This window comes from Lissotriton helveticus, chromosome 6 (assembly GCF_964261635.1).
Source record: "Lissotriton helveticus chromosome 6, aLisHel1.1, whole genome shotgun sequence".
NCBI lineage: Eukaryota > Metazoa > Chordata > Amphibia > Caudata > Salamandridae > Lissotriton > Lissotriton helveticus.
In genome coordinates, this window is record NC_136067.1 from 1,199,318,131 (window position 1) to 1,199,339,577 (window position 21,447).

The window sequence follows — 21,447 nt, forward strand, 5'->3', positions numbered from 1 at the left end:
CCAAATGCAAAAATGACGCTCACAAAGGGCCGGATTCTCAGAATCTGGCCCTTTACGAGCCGATTTTACAATGATGAATCTGGCTGTATGTGTTTAACTCCCCATATATGTACCTTGATATATATATATCTTCAAGGTATGTAGATTTGGAGTTAGGAATATTAAATATACACTTACTCTATATGCAATTCCTTTCGATATACTTTTTGGGGATATTCTTGTATCTCAATATTCTTAATCTACATATTCAGTACAATCTAAGGTATTTGATTTGACAGCAAATTATTTATTTATACATAAAATGGAATAATACATATTATGTAGAACAAATATGTCTTGCTCCAGCTTAATTGTTTAAAACTGCAATGCACGAATTATGTGGTGGTGCTCGCCTGTTTTTCTGCCTTAGTGTCCCACTTCAGTTTACCTTTGGGTTTATTTCTGTGGCAGCTTTACTAACCGCTGGTCACCATTTTTCCCATGCTGTAGCCGGGCACACATGGACTGCAATCATCCCGAGGATGTGTTCCCTGTAACTGCAACTCCTTTGGCTCCAAGTCATTTGACTGTGATGAGACCGGTCAGTGCCGCTGCCAGCCTGGAGTCACTGGAAGGAAGTGCGACAGCTGTGCGCATGGGTATTACGACTTCCAGGAAGGAGGATGTACACGTATGTATAGCCCCCATGCCTTCAAGGAGGCCTTATTTTATTCTTTGGCCACTTCTGCTTTTGTTTTGTATTCTGGATATATGTTGTTAACTGTCTTTACTGGGACATTGCTAGATTCTCTCCACTGGTGTCCAAGCCCAAAGACTGGTTCATTCTCCATGAAGGCACAAAGTATGTGCAGCTATGTAAAAATCTATGGCCCCATTTACAATATTTTGATGCAGGGCAGCACTTAAGGCCTTCCGGCTGCGTTGCTGTGCATCAAAATAAAAGATAAGTAATGCACCGTTTCTACAAGATACCGCTCACTCCAGTCCTCCTTCCCTGCCCTGGTGCATAAACAGCAGCCATGCGCCAGCGCAGACACCATTGCATCATTTTGCAAGGGTGCCTGCCTTGCGGGGATGATTTTTTTTGTGCAGGAAGGTACAGCTTCCTGCCCAAAAACCATAATTAAAATGCATTTTCCTCTTTCTATGTGTGCTTCAGAATGCAGTACGTACAGAAAGTGTAAAAAGAAAGAGAAATAAAAGTATTTCTTTTCATTGCACCTCCTTACACCTTGCCTGGGGAGGCATTAGATTCTGACGCATTCCCAGGTTTAATTTGTTATATAGGTGTTGGGGTATCCCTTTCTTAGGACAAGCCCCTCCCTCTCAGTGAGGGGGTTGTAGCCCGCACTCTGACTAGGTTTGTAGCGCGATGATAGACCCTATGTAAATGTAGTATACTTGTAAAGCGCACAGCTGCCCCAGCAACGGGGCGTCCCGGCGCTGTATAACTCTGGGGAACCCGTCCTGGCTTTCCCTGTGGGATGGTCCCTTGCTGGGAGTCCCCAAGGTGGAGCCAGGCATCCCCGGAATTGGTGGGGCCGTTGTGGAGATTAGGCAAGCTAATGCCCAGAGTTGCCGAGTGCGACCCCTGATTAGAGTAAGCACCGAAGCGAGAATTATCGAGTCTGCTGACCAAGGTCCACGACCCTGCCGCGTCGGGAATTGAACCCTGGTCCCAGGCTGACTTCTGCTCTCGGGCCTGCCGCCTCTAACCAGTGAGCCACACTACTCCTATGATAAAGCATGCCACCAATGGGTGGGTGAGGGGAATCGTCCTAAGAAAGGGATACCCCAACACCTTTATATCAAATTCGACCCAGGGGCCTATCATTGTATTTTCTAGTTGTTTAGTGGTGAATTGGCCCCCACTGGTCTTTAAAATTCCTCTGGTCGTAATATTGTGAATTGCATTCCCAGGGTTACAAAATTGTGTAAGTCTGAGAATGCGTCAGGTTCCATGGATCTTGCGTGGGAACACCCAAAGTAACACCCATGGAACATATTTAGTGACGCACTGGCAGTACAATGGCTTGTAAATAATTTCCCCAAATTACAACTTGACATAACGACATCCCCCCCTTAAATCTCCAAAAACGAAACTTCCAGAGAAGAAATGGACGTGTGATAGTCCTGGTTGCACCAAGTAAAGACATTTTAAGAATCATAACTCTGCTGATTTGAGAATATGTTGTTGATAAACTGCTTTCTTCACCAAAAGTGAAGATAGAACGGAGTGATGATCGTGAAAAGTTTGAGGTGTGAGTGTGTTTCACCACATCCCATTCACTACTGAACAATACACTGCTGAAAGATCCACTCTTTTCCTGTGCAGCAAAAGCTGCTCAACTGCACGTGGGAAGCCAGACACCTGAGGTGATCATCAAAAACATACTTATATGGTAACACTTATGAACCAAGGCTTATCCTGTGAGAAGCAGCCCTAGGGTACATTGACCAGGTCCTACTCCCATTGCATCCCGACTCCATTGCGCGTTCGCAAACCATTGATAAATGCCATGTTGAATATCAATTATCCGGGGATGGCCCTTCCTTGCCCCTTCCTAATTGTGATTCGGCATGAGTCACTATGCTAATTTTACAGGTTCAGAAGGCTTTTCTGAGTTGCAAAATAGGTTTAATACAACAAAAAGTATTTTTTTCTGTTGCAAGCCTTCTGGTTTGGAAAATCACTGTGTTTTCAATAGCTTTGTACATCTGGCATTACATGATCTTCAACTGTGTATAATGGGACTAATTCGCAAAGATCTTAAAGAAATGTCGAAATCTACACATTAGATGTTTTTTCCTATGACCTTGCAGTAAATGTACATTTTAGGTAATTCACTAAAGCACACATAGAAATCTACATAAATCACAGGATACTTGCTACTGTGGGCATTACACAACAGTAAGTATTGTGTCACAGTGCAGTTTCTAATGAAACGTTTTAAAAATAAAAATCTGCAGAAAAGTAGAATGTCCTTGTTCAGAAATATATTTGGTTATAAACCCACAAAATATAGGATTTTAGGGGGATTCTTGCATTTTAGTTTCATCATTCATTATTAACGGTTTGGTACATAACAGGGGTGAGGAGTATGGGGGTAGAGAACATGATACATGGAACCAGGGCCGGCTTTAGTACTGGTGGCGTCTTGTGCGACAATGTTTGTTGCCCCCCCCCCATGACCACCTTGCCACGTATTCCCTCACTACCACCATTTGACAATGCCCCCCAAGTCTCCATAACCACTGCCTCTTAATTCATTTAATTTTATAGCGCCACTTATACCAGTGCATGTTGTCAGAACACTTTACATAACACATACATTGCACAGAGACAATCATACATGTGTACATCAGTGTATAGGAAATATCACACAAGACAGAGGCCTACAAGGTATAGGAGTCGCATGTCATCCATACTTGAAGGCGGTATAGTTTAAGAGTCCTTGATCTAGAAAATCACAAATTCTGAATTTAAAATGTAACACCATTGTAAGGGGCTTTCTTTACTTTCTTTAATAATAAGAATTGATTTCTACCCAAAGTAACCCTTTTCGCAATATTATGGTAAAGAAAGAGTGGGCAAAAAAACATGTAGCTGTAATATATGCCTTGCAGTTTGCTTGCAGCTCTTTGACACAGTTAATAGCTCACTGCTCTATATTAGGATCTTAACTTTTAAACTGCAGTTAACAAAATGATCTCTCTGACAAAGCCATAACCAATTGACCTATTTATAGTGTATGTACTTTGTGATCTGAATGAGACACGTTCTCTGCAGCAGGCATATTAACCCTTCTCTACCAGACAAAGCTCTGGTCTGTCTACAGGAAAAACATTAATCACTGCAGTTATCGTGACATTTTTATTGATGCTTGAAAATTGCTGGGGCAAAGAACGTGGCATCTGGTGCTTCTTAAACAAAAAACATGGCGCCCCCACCCCAAGTCAGGGGCCGGTGCGGTGGCATGGATCGCACCGTCCTAGAGCCGGCCCTGCATGGAACAAACAAACCTCAAAATGGATGCCTCATGTGGTACAAAGCATACGGTAGCCCACCAGTTTCACTGCGTGCAGGGGTTCAATGGGAACATCCCTAGGATGTATGTACTCTGCCGCAGTGCCGTCCTCAATAATCAGCACTACAAGGGCTAGCAGGGAAGGGATGTACCTTGCGAAGGGGAGGGATAAAAAGGGGGGTGCGGGAACCCACAGACCTGCGGGACATAAACGGGGTAGCAAGAATAGAGAAGTGAAGGAGGTGTCAGAAGGGAAGGTAGTGGGTGAGAAGGAGAGGGAGAGGAGAGGAGAGGAGAGGAGAGGGGGGAAGAGGGATGTGAGGGGGTGAGCAGGGGTGGAAGAGGATGGGTGGGTGCCTGTAAGGGCCAAGGTAAGGCCAGAAGATCAAGGGTAGCCGATAATGCAGTGGCCGGTCCTACCGCAATTGGCTGATAATACCTAGAGTCCACCTTCCTGGAGGAAAGGTGCCCGGGTGAGGAGGAAGGTGTCTGTTTTGTCCTGGATGTTATAGATGACGCCCTCATATGAGGCAATCTAGTACATAGCCAAGATCCACTCATCCTGGGAATGGAGATGGGCGAGCACCAGTGGTGGAGGATGCAGTTCTTCGCTGTCCACAAGCACCATGTGGAGTAGACTGCCATGTAGGCACAAGATGCCATGGGAGTCTCCAAGGTTGTGCAGTAGGATCAAACGATAGGGCAGAGGAATTGTGACTGTCAGGGTCTCACTGAGGGTGGCACCAACTGCCTCCCAAAAGGATCAGACCGTGGGGCAGTGGTAGAGTACATAAACAAGTTCACAGTGATCGCTGTCACAGCGCGGGCAGTTAGCATGTGGTGGCGAGCCTGCTATTGCAGTTTCGCCAAGGTCCAGTGCCATTCATGCACAGACTTAAACTTCAACCACACCTCCCTGGAACCACGATCAAGCACCTCCAGGAGTTCTGCCCAATTCTTCAGATTGTATTCATCTGGAGCCTGGTTTACCAATTGATGCGGAGGCTGCTTAGTAGGGGTAAGGAAATATATTTAGTGACTCAAAAGACTGTAGAAACCAGATAGTGCGAACAAAAGCAAACCATGCTCAGAGGTAGGACACCAAGGGGAGGAGTGGAAGGACCAGGGGCTCGTACCTAGGTGGCGGGTGAGGTAATATTGCAGACATACCCCCAGAACTGATGGAATGGGAGGCAGAACTCCTCGCGGAGCACCGCAAAGGCTTTGAGGGCACCTTGCTTGAGCACTTGTTGGAGGGTGTGGATGTCCGCAGTGCACCTCACACCCCCAGTTCAGGACCTCGTCGCCAATGTGGAGCCAAGAGTAACACTTTAGAGGTGCATATTCATGGAGGCAAGCATCCACCCCGAATTGGCAGTGGGCCCATTGCATGGAGCATCAGATTCTTGGGGCCGGGGTAGAAGCATTACCCCTATATAGGGATAACAGCCCCTGTGGGCAGTCCAGCATGGTCTGCTACATTGTTACCCACAGCAGTGGGTCCAGCATCCCAGGAAGCATGTAGGCAAGCTGCGCCAAGTGAAGGGCCAGGGGCAATGCTCAACGGAGCCCTCTGTTAATGTTGACCACCAAGTACTTTAGGGGCGAGGACCACCACTGGAAAGGATAATCGGAGAGTGCAGTGTGGGTGGTCTCCCAAGACAATAGCAATGCCTTGCTTTTGCCCCAATTGATCCAGTAACCCGAGAGTGCCACTGCGTGCATTTTAATTATGCAGGCTAAATCTGGTAAAATCTGAAAAACCAGCCTATATGAAGTAGCCAACAATTTCTATATTTTTGTGTTGTTTTAATTTTTACCGCTGTATTGCATTGTAGCATTTAAGTAGCTCTTACTACCCCTATGTGGGGTACTGAAGCACTTGCCTACATGGGTAGCACACTACACCATGTAGGGTGTTTTTTGAGAAACTGTTGTCTATGTTTTTACCCTATGTGTGAAGTGTTTCATGTCATGCATGGTGCAGTTATCATATTATGGAATGCAAAGCATAGCAGTGTGATGGATGATGAAATGTGAGAGACAGACATGCAGGGCCAGATTTACAAAAATGTCACCCAATGCAGTACAGCAGGCAAAAATGCTGTGCTGCATTGCGTGTCAAGGTGGGAGCAGGAGAGTAGCATATATACACAGATATGGCACTCACCTCCCCTCCCTCTAGTGCTGGCGTAGATTTTTGATGCTGAGTGCCATACACATGCGTTTGTGCCATAGTGCATGGGTTTGTGCATGAGTCTAGCATAGGTTTTGTACTGGAAGGGTTCTCTTACAGTACAAAATACTATGCTTAAACTAACTTTAAAATTGTTCTTACTTTGTATGTGTGCTGAACAGTGCAACACACATGCAAAGTCAGAAAAGAAAGAAGAAATGAAAACATGTCTCCTTTTAACCCCTTTAAAGCTAGTAAACAAACCTCCCCAGTGCTGCGCTGTCCATTATCCGGTGCTGAACTGGACGTCCAACGGTCGTGCGCAGCACTGGGGAGGTAGTGCCCGTGACGACCGTTGGCCGACGGCAGCACTTAAGGGGTTAACACCTGCTTTCAATGAATTGCTTTAATTATTGACAAACAACTGTCTACTATTGATAGTGAATAGGGTTTTGCATCAAAAAGCATGGGTGATTGCATGGGAAAGCCCATGTAACGCCCCCTTGACGCTAAAGAGCCCAAAAGCAGTGCTTCACACTCCTTTGCATTACTGTTAGGCAATTTTTGAGTGGAAAGCAAGTTTTGCGCTGAAAAGTAAATAACAAACAAAAATTTCGCAATGGTTTGCATCGCTTTTGTGAAACATTTTTTGGGTGACATAAACACATCACAAAATGTTTGTAAATCTGACCCACAGGTTTATGGTGTGCAGTATGCTTGTATCTGAGATGTTGTGTATAGTTTTAGTCCTGAGGTGACATGGTTAGAGGGAGAGTGAAGTGGAGAGATATGTTGGGGTGGGCATTGTTATTATCATCCCATATCTAAGTGCCATTGTGGGATTTAAAGAATTAGTCAAAGTGCATAGATATTTGGGACTTGCATTGTTGGACTATAGTAAAGCCCTCTGAATTGTTGTATATTCAAGAACATCACTATGTAATGCCATGCCAAACCATAGGTCAGCCATTCTTAGATTACCTGCATATTGAAAGCAATTTGCTGGTTGGGTTGTGCTCAATCTCTGCATTGTAAACTGAGGATTTTACTTGAGGTTATGACTGTTTTCTGGGCTCTGTTGCTGGGATGTGAGGAGGTGTAGCTACCTATGAAATAGACATGTTATCAACTGTCTTCGGCAGTGTATATGCTTCTGGGAGCTTCTAATTGTGGCTGGTAGTATGTTCCAGAGTTTGGAGGCTTGTAATGAAAAAGCATTGTTGCCTACGTATTTATTACGATAAGGTGGTATGGTGATAAGTGGTGCGAGCCTAGAGCACCATGTCCTGTTTTGTTTGCATTGCTTGAATTTAACTTGTAGGTATATCTGTATTTTTCCTTTGGAGGCTCTGTGGACAAAGCAGAGTGCCTTGAACATTGTCATTCTATCTGTAGGTAGTCAGTGAAGTGATTGCTGGACTGGAGTTCTCTTGGGTGAAGGCTGAGAAAAAGTCATGAGACAGCATTTTATATGAGTTGTATGTTGTGTCTGATGAATGTGGGTGCACCAAGAGGCTGCTGGCATAAGCAAGCTTGAAGATTATGAGTGTGAGGGTGGTTTGTAGGTTATGTTGGTATACAAGGTATGGAAAGATAAGGCAAAGTATTTCCATTACGTAGAAAGCACTCATTGTACAGTTATTAACATGTACTATCAAGAACAGTTCTGAATACATGGTTACCCCAAAGTTTCTAACTTCTGTTGATGTTGATGGAGGGAATTCAAAAGGCAAATGGTTCTTAACATGTGGTCTGGAGACTCCTGGGGGGTTGTGAAGCCTACTCAGGAGGTTAATGACTGCTTTAAAATGTAAATAATATTGATATATTAAAAAAGTGTATGTAAATAAAGAAGCAACATGTACACAGAACATTTTAACCCATTCTGTAAATGTGAAAGACTTTGCAATTGGAGGCTAAAAATGAATTTAGTATCCTCATATTGATTTGTGGGAGTAGGGCAAGTACATCAAACCGAATATAGTATGGATGATGAATGGCCTTAGTAGTATAAATTGCATTTATAAAAAGTTCCACCCTTCCCATTAATAATACATTTACGATTTGTTTTTATATTTGTTGGTGAATTGAATACATTATTTCATCATTTGTGTATTTTTTTTCTGTATTTCTGTGTATTGTTATGTGGTTCAAATCATCAAAAATGCTAAGTCTGTGGTCCCTGGCTTCCAGTAATGACTCAGTGGAAGTCCCCGGACCCCAGTAATGGTTCACTGGGGCGCTCTGGGTTCCAGTAATAATTTAGTGTGATCTACAGAAGTCAAATGAATAAGAACCACTTCCTTAAGCCATATGGTGGAAAGTTGGTACTTTTGACATTCTTCAATTGTCATAATCTCTGTCTTTGCTGTATTGAGCTTGAGATGGTTATTCATCAAGCATGTGTTTATGGCACAAAGGCAGTCATCAAGTTTTGAATTGAAGAGGTCTTCAGGGCTGTCCATGTGTAACATGAATTGAGTGTCATCTGAATAGTTGTAACAAGTGAGGTTAACTGTTTTAATCAGGTCTGGTAAGGAGTTAGGTAGATGTTATAATAAAGGGGATATGATGGACCTCTGAGTAACGCCACAGTGTTGTGTGTGAGGAGATGATTATCAAAGGTGGGAGATAGACTACCTTTGTGTGTCTGTAATATGAGAAAAAAATTTGTTTAGAGCCTTTTCACAGATTTGAGATCATGGAGTCTTTGTAGTAGTGTCTGGTGGTGGACGGTATCAAATGCAGCTGATAAATCCATAAGCAACAAGGCAACTACTCTGTTCTTGTCCACTCTGAGTATTAAATAATCCCAGATGAATATGATGGCTGAAACTGTGCCTTAGGCAGGTCAAAAGCCATTTTGTTGGTCTGACATTAAGTCATTATTTTCTGTAAAGTTAGAGAGCTGAGTAATTACTACTCTCTCAAAATGTTTACCTAAGAATTGTCCATTTGATATGAGCCTGTCGTTTGCTGGGTTGGATGGGCCAAGGTTTTTCTTTTTGAGTAGAGGTCTACTGTAGGAGGTTTTCAGCTCAAGTGGGAATGAACCTTGTTCCAGGGTCTTGTTGAGTAGGCATTTTGCTACCTCCCTTGCACAGGTTGAGCGAAAGATATCTTTAAAGATTTTTGGTGGTGCTGGGTATGAAGGTGATCCTGATGGTCTGGCTGCTATTGAGTAAATCTTTTTGTGACAAGGTATTGCAAGTATGCACTGATGGACGATTATTATTGTCTCTTTCTATGGTGGTTAGGTCATGTGTTGTTGTGGTGTTGTCCGTTCTCCTTAAGGTCATTCTCAGTCTTTCTTCTTTATGAGATGAGTTTATTGGCGATGTTGTCACAGAAGTTGTGTGATTTTGGTGTTCTTGTGTTTTGCCACTTCGGATTGCATAATTTTGTTCGAATTTTATGGAGTTCTTTAGAATGGCAGTCGGCTTCAGGTATGCATGTAGAGTAGTGATGTCTTTTTGTGGTTCTGATGGCTCATCTGTAGGCTCTATTCTAGGGTATAATGTGTTTTTGTCTGTTCCATCTCTTTATTTTCTCCATTTGTGGTGTAGTATGTAGAGTTGGGTTTTTATTCTTTTGATGTCGTCATTAACCAATGTGGTGTTCATTTTGTGTTCATCCCTGGATGTGGTTTTTGTTAGTATCTGTTTGTCCAGTGCAGTGGAGATTCAGTTATAGAAAGGGTGTATATTTTGGGATTTCATGTTTATTGGGGCTCTCTTAGGGTGAGTGCTGAGTTGCTGGATTTCTAGTTTTTTTGTATTGCTTGTATGAACATTTGTAGTTATTGGCTTTTGGTATCTTTGATGTGTTGCTATTGATATAAGAGTTGATCTTGAAAGTGTTGAAGCTATGGTCAATCTGCTTACTGGGGAGTTGTCTGGAACTGTGGTTTATACTAAGGGAGCAAATATAACATCTGGAACGTATCCTGCACAGTGAGTTAAGCCAGAAATGATTTGTTGAAGGTTGAAAGCTTCAAGGTTGGTTGTGATAGATTCTTCTTGGTAGACCATATGTTGATGGTTTCTATAACACATAGGTTTGGGATGATGGGTGTTGTTTACTGTATCTAGTAAGACACTCAAAGTTGGCCTTGCTGAGTGTTGGTCTATGTATTAAGAGAAAGGTATAAGTTATAGTTGTAGTGGCATGACATCTTATCATCATGGACTCATAGCATACAGTTTTTGTTTACGATGCGAAAATAAGGTGGAATGCCTCCCTGCCATTTGGGTGCAAAATCCTCATTTAGCCATGTTTCTGTAATGAGGTGAGGTCTAGTGTGTGTTTTTCTGAGATTAGGTCGGAGATGTTAAAGAAATGTGTGGATCTTGTGTTGAAGAATAAGTATTTTAGTTCCTGGTGTCTTGTCTTCATGTTGTACTTTGAGGGGATGTGTGGTATAATATTTGCAGAGGTGACAGGGAATATTGCATTTTCATGTGGCTGGTTTGGGGGGTTTTGTGCTTGCGGCCTTTTCTGGAAGTGGAAGGTGAAATGTTTTGTTAGAGAAATTTGATTTTTGAGATACATTTGTATGTGGGGATGGTTTTGAGGTGGATAGTGGTGTTGTAGCTGCTGTGTTGTCTGGTAATTTGGGAAGAGCGTGGGGAGTTGCGATGGGAAGTTACAATTAGGGAACCTTGTGATCATACAATAACACCTTCCTGTTAGTTGCACTTACCTATGACCAATTCCTGTCTCAATCAGTCACTGGGTGTGACCTCATGGAGCAGACAAAAGTGATTTTGAAGTCTGCACCCACCTGCACTTCGTGCAGAGAGCTCAGAAGACGGCCAAGGGTGGAGGTCAACTGAGTTGTATCATTCCAGCCAGTTGTCACTTTCAAAAAGGGCTGTTGATGGTGAACTTAATTTTGTATGGTTTAAACCCTTTTATTGATTTTTAAGAACCGAGAACAACAGCAACCACCCCAATCCATAGGCTGGTGGAGAAAAATAACTGTTTCAAAGGTGAGAGAAGGAACTATAGAAGAGGGACAAATCATATGACACAAAAAGGGAAAGAAAGAGCTCGACAGCCAAACATAGGGGTCGCCACACTTGGGTGTATTACATCTGCAAATGTGTCCTGCACAACACAGTTAAGCAAATCTCTCCTCCGTGTAAACCGCCTGTGTGAGGCGGGTCCGCTAGGTATACTGGACACGTCAGTTTGACAAAAGCGCTCGCTAGGAATCTAATGGTTGAACCCAATGTTCACATGTTTGTGCCGGAGGGAATTCCGGATGACCAATTAAAAGGGGTCTGAGGGGATATCAGTGTGGAGAGTTATCAATTTTCTTGCACCTTATTCCAAGCCCCCATTGTCGCTCTAGATATGGGTGAGATATATGCTCCAATAGGTCGCAATTTCTTTGGAAGACACAGCACTATCCACAGATGAATCCTGGCAACTGAGCAATCGATGAAACACCAGTGTTTCTCAGATGCCGGGCTGTACCATTCTATCATGTAGTGAAGCTCAGCCACCTGATAATATCTTTCCAAGTGAGGAACACCCAACCCTCCATCCTTTTGTGTTTAGTTACGGCTATGGGCCATGCAAGCTTTCTTCCCACCCCATATGGAATCGGTTATAAAATGTTTGGATTTAGATAACACCGAGGAGGAGGGTTTTAAGGGCAGCGTCTGCATGACATATAAGATCTGGGGTGGTAAGGTAATTTTAACTGCTGCCAATGTGTATGCTTTCAAGTTTGAGAGTTCCGATCTCGTCATGGTAAGAAGGGTGGCATAGTTTTCTTGTGCCGACACTCAGGTGTGGAGAAGATCTGAAGGCCAAGGTATGTCACACCATTGGGACCCCCTCAAAGGGGAACATGCCTGACAGTCATAACCGGTCTGTCCTTGGGATCGTCAGGCTAAGGGGCATTTGTTTTCTTCAGGTTGGCTTTGAAGCCTGATGCCTTGCCAAAGTCTGCAATTTCCTGCAAAATGTAGGGGGCAGGGATGTGAATGATTGCATCAGAATCAATAGCACATTGCTTGCGTAAAGCGATATTTTGTGTTCCCTGTCTCCCATGTTTATCCTTGTGATACCGGTGTGTTGGTAAATATGCTCCACAAATGGTTGCATTTAGAGTGCAAATAAAAAAGGGGACATGGGACACCCTTGTTGAGTTCCCTGAGAGAACCTCAAGGGGCGGAACAAGGATCCATTCACCCTGATCTTGGCCTGTGGGAGAGCATAGTTGCAGCGGGAAACATCCTTTACAACGCAACTTTTACCAAGCAGTGCCTTTACGACGCAACTTTTACAACGCAAACCATTACAACGCATTGGGCAGGGGGCGCTCTAGGATAGGGAATACGTTTAATTTACTGTCCAACACCTCCCCTAGTGTCCACGGGGACTGGAGTTGGAATAGTAAATTAAACTATTCACTATCCAGCGCCCCAAAGCACTATGCGTTGTAAAGGTATTCGTTGTAAATACCACGTTGTAAAGGCATGCGATGTAAAAGTATGCGTTGTAACGTCATACATCCGTTGCAGCTAACCTAGCATTAACATCTCTCCCCAAGCCCAAATCTAGCAAGTACCACCTACAAATAGGGCCAGTGTACCCTGTGAAAGGCTTTTTTGGCACTGTGATTTATCAAGGATGTGGCAAATTCTCTTGGTTCCATCACTACAACTACTCTCGAGGATGAGCCCTGACTGATCCGGGTCAATGAGGCCTTGTGTATAGGGCTCCAAGTGTTCAACCAGCACACTAGTAAACAATTTTACATCAATGTTTAGTAGGGTGATTGGCCTATATGAGGCACATCTCCTCAGATCCTTGCCCTGCTTCAGGAGAACTACATTAGAGGCCATATGCATAGATGAATTAGGACACCCAGTCTCGCTAAACAAGTTGTAGAGGCGGGCAAGGGCAAGCATGAATAATTTATAAAATTCTGATGTAAAGCCATCGTTCCTGGGAGCTTGGCCCGTATGAAGCTCCCAGATGGTCCGGACTACCTTTTCGGGGCTAATATTGGCATGCAATTTAACCGGAGTTGTGCCACCAGGGCCCCCGTTATCTAGTTCGAGGCCACCACCTCTTCCAGTGTCTCTGCAGTGTAAAGCGTGGTAGTAGAAACATTTGGATTTGCCCGCTATAAGGTCATAAATCCACAATCCCCTCCCCTTCAGACCCTCGACCTCCACCACCTGAAGTTGATCCACTTCTGCTTGCAGTTTGTGTTCTAGCAATCTACATGTTTTATTTCTCCCTTCATAGTACTTTTGCCTATTGTGCAGGAGAGTAAATTCTGCCTCGTCAATGTCCAGTGCCTTCAATTGGTTCTGCGCCACCGTAAGCTGACATCTAGCCAGGGTAGAGCCTGTGCGTTGATGAATCCATTCTGGTTCTAGTTCTTTAACCGTACCTTCTAATCGTTCCCGCTTGTCCCTCCTCTCTTTGTTTAGTCTAGCTGCAATAGCCAGGAACTGCCCCCAGAGGACTGCCTTTAATGTATCCATAATAGTGTAACTGGTGTAGAGCCATCATCGCTTATTTACCGGAAATCCTGAATGGATTTCCGAATGCACAACATTGGGGTTGCATGTGTATAGTCTGTGGTTCAGTCGCCACCCCCTTTGAGAAGCCGGGCCCCTTGGCAACCTCAATGAGAGCTGAGAGAGGAGTGGTCTGACAATGCCGCCACTCCTATCTCTGCTGCTATGGTGGCCTGTGACATGCGAGAGGAAGTCTGAAAGAGGTCTAAGCGGGCGTAAGTCTGGTGTACTGCTGAGAAAAAGTGTACTCTCTGGCAAAAGAATTATACAAGTGCCATATATCCTCCAGGCACACTTCAGTCAATCAGTTCTGCATGGAATCTGAGAACGCCCCAGTCCTGCCAACTCAATGAAAAAAAAAACGTTGTTTTATTTAGCCCGAACTTGACCTGAAGGTATCGGGTATCAGAGCGCTTTACATAGCACCAGCTACATGAGGACACATTCATTTTTTGTTAGGCACGGGGAGATTTAGTGATTTGCCCAGAATCACAGGATGTTCAGCCTCATTGCCGAGACTCAAACCTGGTTCCCCAGAATTGAGGTCGACTGTCCTAGCCGTTATTCCAACTCCTCTCTCAGATGTGGATCTATCCATCTGAGGATCATGTACCATGCTATAGTCCCCACCTATTACCAAGTCCTCATCTGGGGAGGCCAAGACCTTGCCTAGAGCATTCCTAAGGAAGGCCTCCTGTGAGGCATTGGGTGCATTTATGGAAGCCATAGCATAAGCGTGATAGTAGCTGGCCCGGGCTTGAGTCAAAAGAACCTTCCCAGGAAAATATGTTGCAAGCAGAATGGCCACCCCGGCCCGTTTACCCAGGGTGGATTAAAATTATTGACGATCAAACAACCTTGATCTGTGGCGCTTTCAGTCAGAGCGCAATAGATGTTTTTCTTGCAGGAGGCAATATCACATTTAGTTTCCCTAGGAAATGTAAGCAAGTCCAACCGCTTTGCCGGGGCATTAAACCATTGGGGCTCAATATCTTAAGAAGGTGTTTGTGCATGTCTATTGTACATGTAGCTATCTTATGTGTAGATCACTAAACTCTCCCAGAACAAAGAGCCTGAGTGTGTGGCTGGGAGAACAACTTGATAAATCAATCAATCAATCAGGACACTTGTAAGGCGCACTACATACCCGTGAGGGTCTCAAGGCATGGGGGGGCTGCTACTGATCGAAGAGGCAGGTCTTGAGTAGTCTTCTGAAGGCCAGTAGGTCTTGGGTCTGCCGTAGGTTGGCGGCGAGGTGGGAGAAGGATCTACCTCCGGCTGTCGTTCTTCGGATGCGGGGGACAGCGGCAAGGGCGAGGTCGGCAGAGCGGAGCTTGCGGGTGGGGGTGTAGAAGCTGAGTCGTCTGTTGAGGTAAGCTGGGCCGGTGTTGTGGGGGGCTTTGTGTGCGTGGATGAGGAGCTTCAAGGTTATCCTCTTGTTGATGGGGAGCCAGTGTAGGTCTCTCAGGTGGGGAGTGATGTGACTGCCACGGGGGATGTCGAGGATCAGACGTGCCGAGGTGTTCTGGATGCGTTGCAGCCGTCTCAGGAGCTTGGCTGATGCTCCTGCATAGAGGGTGTTACCGTAGTCCAGCCTGCTGGTGACGAGGGCCTGGGTGACTGTTCAGTGGGGAACCACTTGAAGATCCTACGTAGCATTCTGAGAATGTTGAAGCAGGAGGAGGAGACAGTGTTGACCTGCTTAGTCATGGTGAGGATGGAGTCGAGGATGACCCCTAGGTTGTGTGCGTGGTCTGTGGGTGTCGGAGCAGTTCCCAGTGTGGTCGGCCACCAGGAGTCGTCCCAGGCCGAAGGGGTGATACCAAGGATGAGGACCTCCGTCTTGTCCGAGTTCAGATTCAGTCGGCTGGTACTCATCCAGTCGGCGATGGCCTTTATTCCTTCATGGAGGTTGGGTTTGGCTGTGTGGGGGTCTTTGGTGAGGGAGATGATCAGCTGGGTGTCGTTGGCATAGGAGATGATGTTGAGGTTGTGTTGACGGGCGACGTGGGAGAGGGGTGCCATGTAGATATTGAACAGCGTCGGGCTGAGGGACGAGCCCTGGGGTACACCGCAGATGAGTGGAGTGGTGTGGCTCACTGGTTAAGGGCGGCAGACCTGTAAGCAGAGAACGGCCCGGACCAGGGTTCAATTCCCAACGCGGCAGGATCTTGGACCAGGGTCAACGGACTCGATAATTCTCGCCTCAGTGCCTACTCTAACCAGGGAACACACTCGGCAACTCTGGGCATTAAGCTTGCCTCATCTCTACAACGGCCCCCACAGACGCCGGGGATGCCTGGTTTCACCCTGGAGATACCCAGTAAGGGACCATCTCACAGGGGAAACCAGGACGGGTTCCCCAGAGGTCTACAGCGCCAGGACACTCGGTTAGAGTAACAGTGCGCTTTACAAGTATCCCACATTTACATGATCTCAGTGGCATTGGAGTGGAAGGGGGGAGGCGGACGCTCTGAGTTCTGCCGGAGAGGAAGGATGTGGTCCAGTCCATGGCCTTCCCTTGGATTCCGGCATCGTGAAGGCGTATGCATAGGGTGCGGTGGCAGACCACGTCGAAGGCAGCTGACAGGTCCAGGGGGATGAGGACTGCTGTTTCTCCGTTGTCTAGCAGGGTCCTGATGTCATCTGTGGCGGCTATGAGGGCAGTTTCGGTGCTGTGGTTGCTGCGGAAACCGGACTGGGATGGGTCCAAGACTTTGTTGTCTTCGAGGTAGCAGGTCAGCTGTTTGTTGACGATTTTCTCGGTGACCTTAGCTGGAAATGGGAGCAGGGAGATAGGCCGGAAGTTCTTGAGATCCTTGGGGTCCGCCTTTGGTTTCTTGAGTAAGGCGTTGATCTCGACGTGCTTCCAGCTTTCCGGAAAGGTTGCTGTCTCGAAGGAGATGTTGCTGGCCTTGCTGAGATGGGGTGCGATGGATGCGCTGGCTTTGTTGAAGATGTGGTGGGGGCATGGGTTTAGGGGTGAGCTGGAGTGGATGGTCTTCATAATCTCGCTGGTGTCCTTGTCGTTGACGCTCGTCCAGGAGAGTAGATGGTTGGTGCTTGTGGTGGTGGTGGTGGTCGTTGGGCGGTCGTGGCACTGAAGCTGTTGTGGATGTCGGTGATCTTGCGGTGGAAGAAGGTAGCCAGTGAGTCGCATAGGTCTTGCGAAGGTGGGATGTCGTTGACGTTGGAGCTGGGGTTGGAGAGTTTCTTCACAATGTTGAAAATCTCCTTACTAGTGTGTGCGCTGTAGTCAAGGATGTCCTTGAATGAGGTCCTCTTGGCGGCTCTGATGAGTTGGTGATGGCTGCTGGTGGCGTTCTTGTGGGCTGTGTAGCTGTCCGGTGATCGTTCGCAGAGCCAGATCTTCTCCAGTTTTCGGCATAGAGGTCTTTGGTGAACCAGATGTCTTTCTTGCTGGTGTGGCTGTTGGTGGTGTCTTGAGCAGGGCGAGGGTACTGGCACAGTCGTCAAGCCATTGTCTGAGGTTGCGGGCGGCGGTGTCATGGGTCAGTGGGGTCGGCGGGTGGGTTCTGGACGAGGGTGGTGGTGAGCTGGTCCTCTGTGACTTTGATCCAGCATCGTCAGGGCAGCAGTTGGGTGCGGTGGTGCGAGGTGGGCTTCCTGAAGGTGTAGTGGATGCTGTGGTGGTCAGTCCAGTGGGTTTTGGTGGTGCGGTTGAAGGAGACGTGGGGGCTTACGGTGAAGATGGGGTCGAGCGTGTGGCTGGCGGTGTGGGTGGGTGTTGTCACGAGCTATCTGAGTCCGAGGTTGGCGAGGCTGTCGAGCAGGGCAGTGGAGTTTGTCTCTTTGTTGTTCTCGAGATGAAAGTTCAGGTCTCCTAGGAGGATGTAGTCCGTGGAGGTGAGGGTGTGCGTGCTGACGAAGTCATTGATGGAGTCGCTGAACTGTGATCGGGGTCCGGGAGGTCTGTAGATGAGGGTTCCTCTGAGGGTGGTGTTGCGATCGATGTGGATCTGGAAGTGCATGTGTTCGGCGGTGCTGAGGGTGTCGTCATTGTTGATCGATACTCTGAGGGTGTTCCTGTGGACTATGGCGATTCCTATTCCTGTTCCATTGGTGCAGTCCCTGCGCGTGATCTTATATCCTTCCGGGATGGCAATGGCGATGTCAGGTGTGGAGGCAGGGTTCAGCCACGTCTCTGTCAGGAAGGCGACATCAGGGGAGGTAGAGTCGAGGAGGTCCCAGAGCTCGATGGCGTGTTTGCGGGCAAAGCGGGTGTTGAGGAGGATGCATCTGAGGTAGTTGGGTTCCTTGGTGGGAGGTTTGGCTGGCCGGATGCTTGTGAAGTTGCAGTTCAGGCAGGTGAAGGGTCCTTGGGTGCGCTTCGGGGTTGCTCGGTTGCAGGTGTGTTCTTGGCCGGGATTGAGTGCGTGGAGGGTGCTGGCCTCATAGTGCAGTCGGGCGTCGTGGCGTCTGCGGGGTCCAGGGGTCTTGGCGCTGGACGCGGTCAAGGCGCGGACGGGCGCAGATGGGCTTGCCTTAGGCGTGCCTTCGGTGCGCCAGCGGCGCGCCGGCTGCGCGGCCTCCATATGAGGGGATGTGGGAGGAAGGAGCAGCTGGGAGGCGGGAGCGGGGTGGCTAATGGGAATACAGGGGGCGGGGCCACAGGGGACGCAGCGGCAGGAACCACGGTGGGGTGAGGGGGCAAGCAGGGGTCACAGAAGGCACAAGGGGGGCACAGAAAAGAGGCAAGGCAGCAAAAATACGGAGAACAGTAAAAACAGCAGAGATTACACAGGAATAGCAGAGGGGGAAAGCAGGCACAAACCAAAAGAGAGGCACACTCCAGTTACGAGCAGCAGCAGCGGTGGGGCACAGGGTACACAGGGGGGCTGTGCGGCAGTGAGGGGAGCGACCTGCCTGGTGACAGGGTCAAGGGTTGATGAGAGAAGAAAGGAGCTGTCGCCCGAACAAAAAAGAAGAGGCCTACCTGAGCCCAATTAACAGCACAGTCCCCAATGGGTGCAGTTGAAAAAAAGAAGCAAGGGCCTCCCATAGACACCTATTATGAGGGGGTCCACCAAGCTCCAATCCTGCTAATGAACACTCCCATCCCACAGCAGTGCAAGTCAGTAAAGAAAAAGAGTGAACCTGGATTGGGGAGATTACTCCCATAGAGTGTACTGCTGCTTCTTCCATTGCATTCTGAAGAAGGCCTGTATAGCAGCATTGTATCATACCCATCAGGCATACACCAACCGTTCCTCTGATAGGCTGTGTGAGAAGTTAGCCTGGTATATGATGTCCACTATTCTAGTGGGCACCTTGCACCAGTCTAATCGACCCTTATTGATGGTAGGTTATAAAGTCAACCTTATAGAAAGCTATCCTATGGGTAGCTGTGGAGAGCAACCTTCAGGCTAAGACTTGGAGACGAGTTAAGCAAGTTGTTTTACCATTTATAATCTCTTGAGTACCAAATGAAAGCACACCACACAAGGTATATATCAAATACATATGTATTTATTCTAAACATAACCCCTCTGCACTCTTTATGAGGTCAGAGGTAAAAGTACAATACAAGGAACTTAATTAGCATACGATAAGTTGCACAGAATACGTTTGCCCTAGGGGCCTCACAAACCATATACTTAAATAGTGGGATAAGAACCACGTGAGGAATAGAAAGCAGGCATAGGGCCTATGGAATCGCTGGGGCTACTCAGGACAACCAAAGGTTAGGATGTAGGAGGCCCACGGGAGACGCGTGCAGTGTCTAAACACAGCCGCGGGTTACCATTGACTTTCTATGGAAAACAAACAAGTTACAATTTTAAAGAAAAAGGGTACAAGGAGGTGAACAGCAATGGAACCCTTTTAGACTAGGACGCTTGGAGAGTCAATACCCACGGGAGCACTGGAGTACTCGTGTTACCTCACCCAGGGAAGCCGGGTGCATAGGTGTCTTTTCGTGTCGGATTTCGTCGTCGATTCCAATAGAGAGCTGCGAAGAAGTGCTGCAGGCGACCAGAGGAATAGTGTCGGGGTGGATCCAAGGCTGGATCGGAGTTGTGAAGAACCTGAAAGCAGAGGAGACAGAGTCTTGACCACTAGCCAGTGACCAGGGCGGCGATAGAAAGATGCTGCCAGATGTCAGGTGATTTCAGGTGAAAAGGTGAAGTGTGTCTCTTCAGCCACGAGGTTCAGGAGGCATTAACAACAACCAGGATCTGGAGTCGAGTTGTCCCACAAAGGATCTAGTTGACTGCAGTGTCGATATCCGGATTGGACCCAACAAGCCTTGGCAAACGCAATCCACGCAGGATGTCAATATTGGCTTCGGTGCAGACCAGCAAGGTCTGTGGAACTTCTCCTTTGCAGGGAAGTTGAAGCAAGCTTGGAGCAACCAGGAAAGTAAATTAAATCAAAGGTTGGTCTTCTTGGGGGCTCAATAGCCAATGGACTAGGAACCGCAAAGATGTGTCAAGCTGAAATGCACAAAGCAATCCCACGGAACACTCTTGGAGTGTGGGCCTCTGAGCTTCGGTGCAAAAGGTGCTCGAGGCTGGGGCTTCAAGCACCCCAATGTACAACTATGGGATACCTCGGAAAGTTGATTGATACAGGTAGCAAAACGCAGGATGTCCAGGAGGTCCGGTCCCACGTCTCTCGTGTCCGCCACGGGTCTCAGCTTTGCTGGGAGCGAAGGTCGGGTCAGAGATGTCTGGAAGTCCATGTCCTGTGTCACAGATTTTTCAGGGTCCGGCGGGAGCCTCGAAAGTGCAGACCGGCAAAGATTCTGTTGGTGCCTGTTTGAAGAGGGTGGTCACTCCTTGACCACAAGGGAGATTTCTTCCATCTTCCAGTCGAAATGGAATGCCGATGGTCCAGGATATACGTTGCAGAGTTTTGTCCGGGGTAATCTAAAGTCCTAAGGACTGGGTTTCTATACTTATTGTAAGTTTAGGGGTTGAACTAACACTAAGGTCCCTCCTATGGGTGGACCTGGGGAGGGGGTGGTTACACCCTTTCCCCTTTGTCCAGTTTCGCGCCAGAGCTGGGGCTGAGTGCCCCAGCAACCGGTTTGAACTGGGAAATGCATAGAGCACCTTGTGTGCCCCAGGTAGTGTCTGGAAAGCATTCACTGAATACAGCCCTCCCTGCCCAATACACTAAGAGCCTGTCTGGGGAGGTGCCAGCACCTCCCTGGACAGGAAACCTATTGTCAAGGCCTTCCCTGCCGGAGTTTCATCCAGCAGCATGAGGGCAGACACGTGTCTGTGGCAGCAGCATCCATTTTGTGATGCTGAGGCTCTGTTTAACTTTAACCGGGTAAAACAGTAACTACATGCCTTCTCCCTCTAAAAGGGAGGAATGCTAACCCTTCCGTCAGGACTGGCGGGGGTGTAGTATTCCAAAGTGTTTGACACCTTGCACGACATGTTTTAATAAAGTCAAACCAAAGTTAGCATTAACCGTGAGGATTATAATGCACTTATATGCATGCACAGTATATGGTATGGCTTTATCATAGAACAGCTATAAGGAGATGGTTCCAAAAGCTGCAGAGGGGCCCAGCTCATGCTAGGGCACCCTCTCACATAAAAACAAGCACTCTACCTCCAGGATTGTCGAGGTCTGCCTTATGAGTGGCTTATAGATGTATACGTGTCTATATAGGTATATAGATATAGGTATACTATATCTAAGTAAGGGGTGATTACACCAC

The 21,447-nt window shown here is 47.0% G+C and overlaps 1 protein-coding gene across 7 annotated transcripts in view; it reads left to right on the top strand.

Annotated features, from left to right (window-relative positions):
• The window catches only part of LAMA2 (laminin subunit alpha 2), a 3,430,794-nt gene that overhangs the window by 1,970,692 nt on the left and 1,438,655 nt on the right, over positions 1 to 21,447 (top strand). For all 7 annotated transcript variants that reach the window (XM_078648920.1, XM_078648921.1, XM_078648915.1 and 4 more), the window contains one exon: positions 490 to 670. In XM_078648920.1, coding sequence (XP_078505046.1) covers positions 490 to 670 — 181 coding nt within the window. The remainder of the gene's footprint in view (positions 1 to 489; positions 671 to 21,447) is intronic.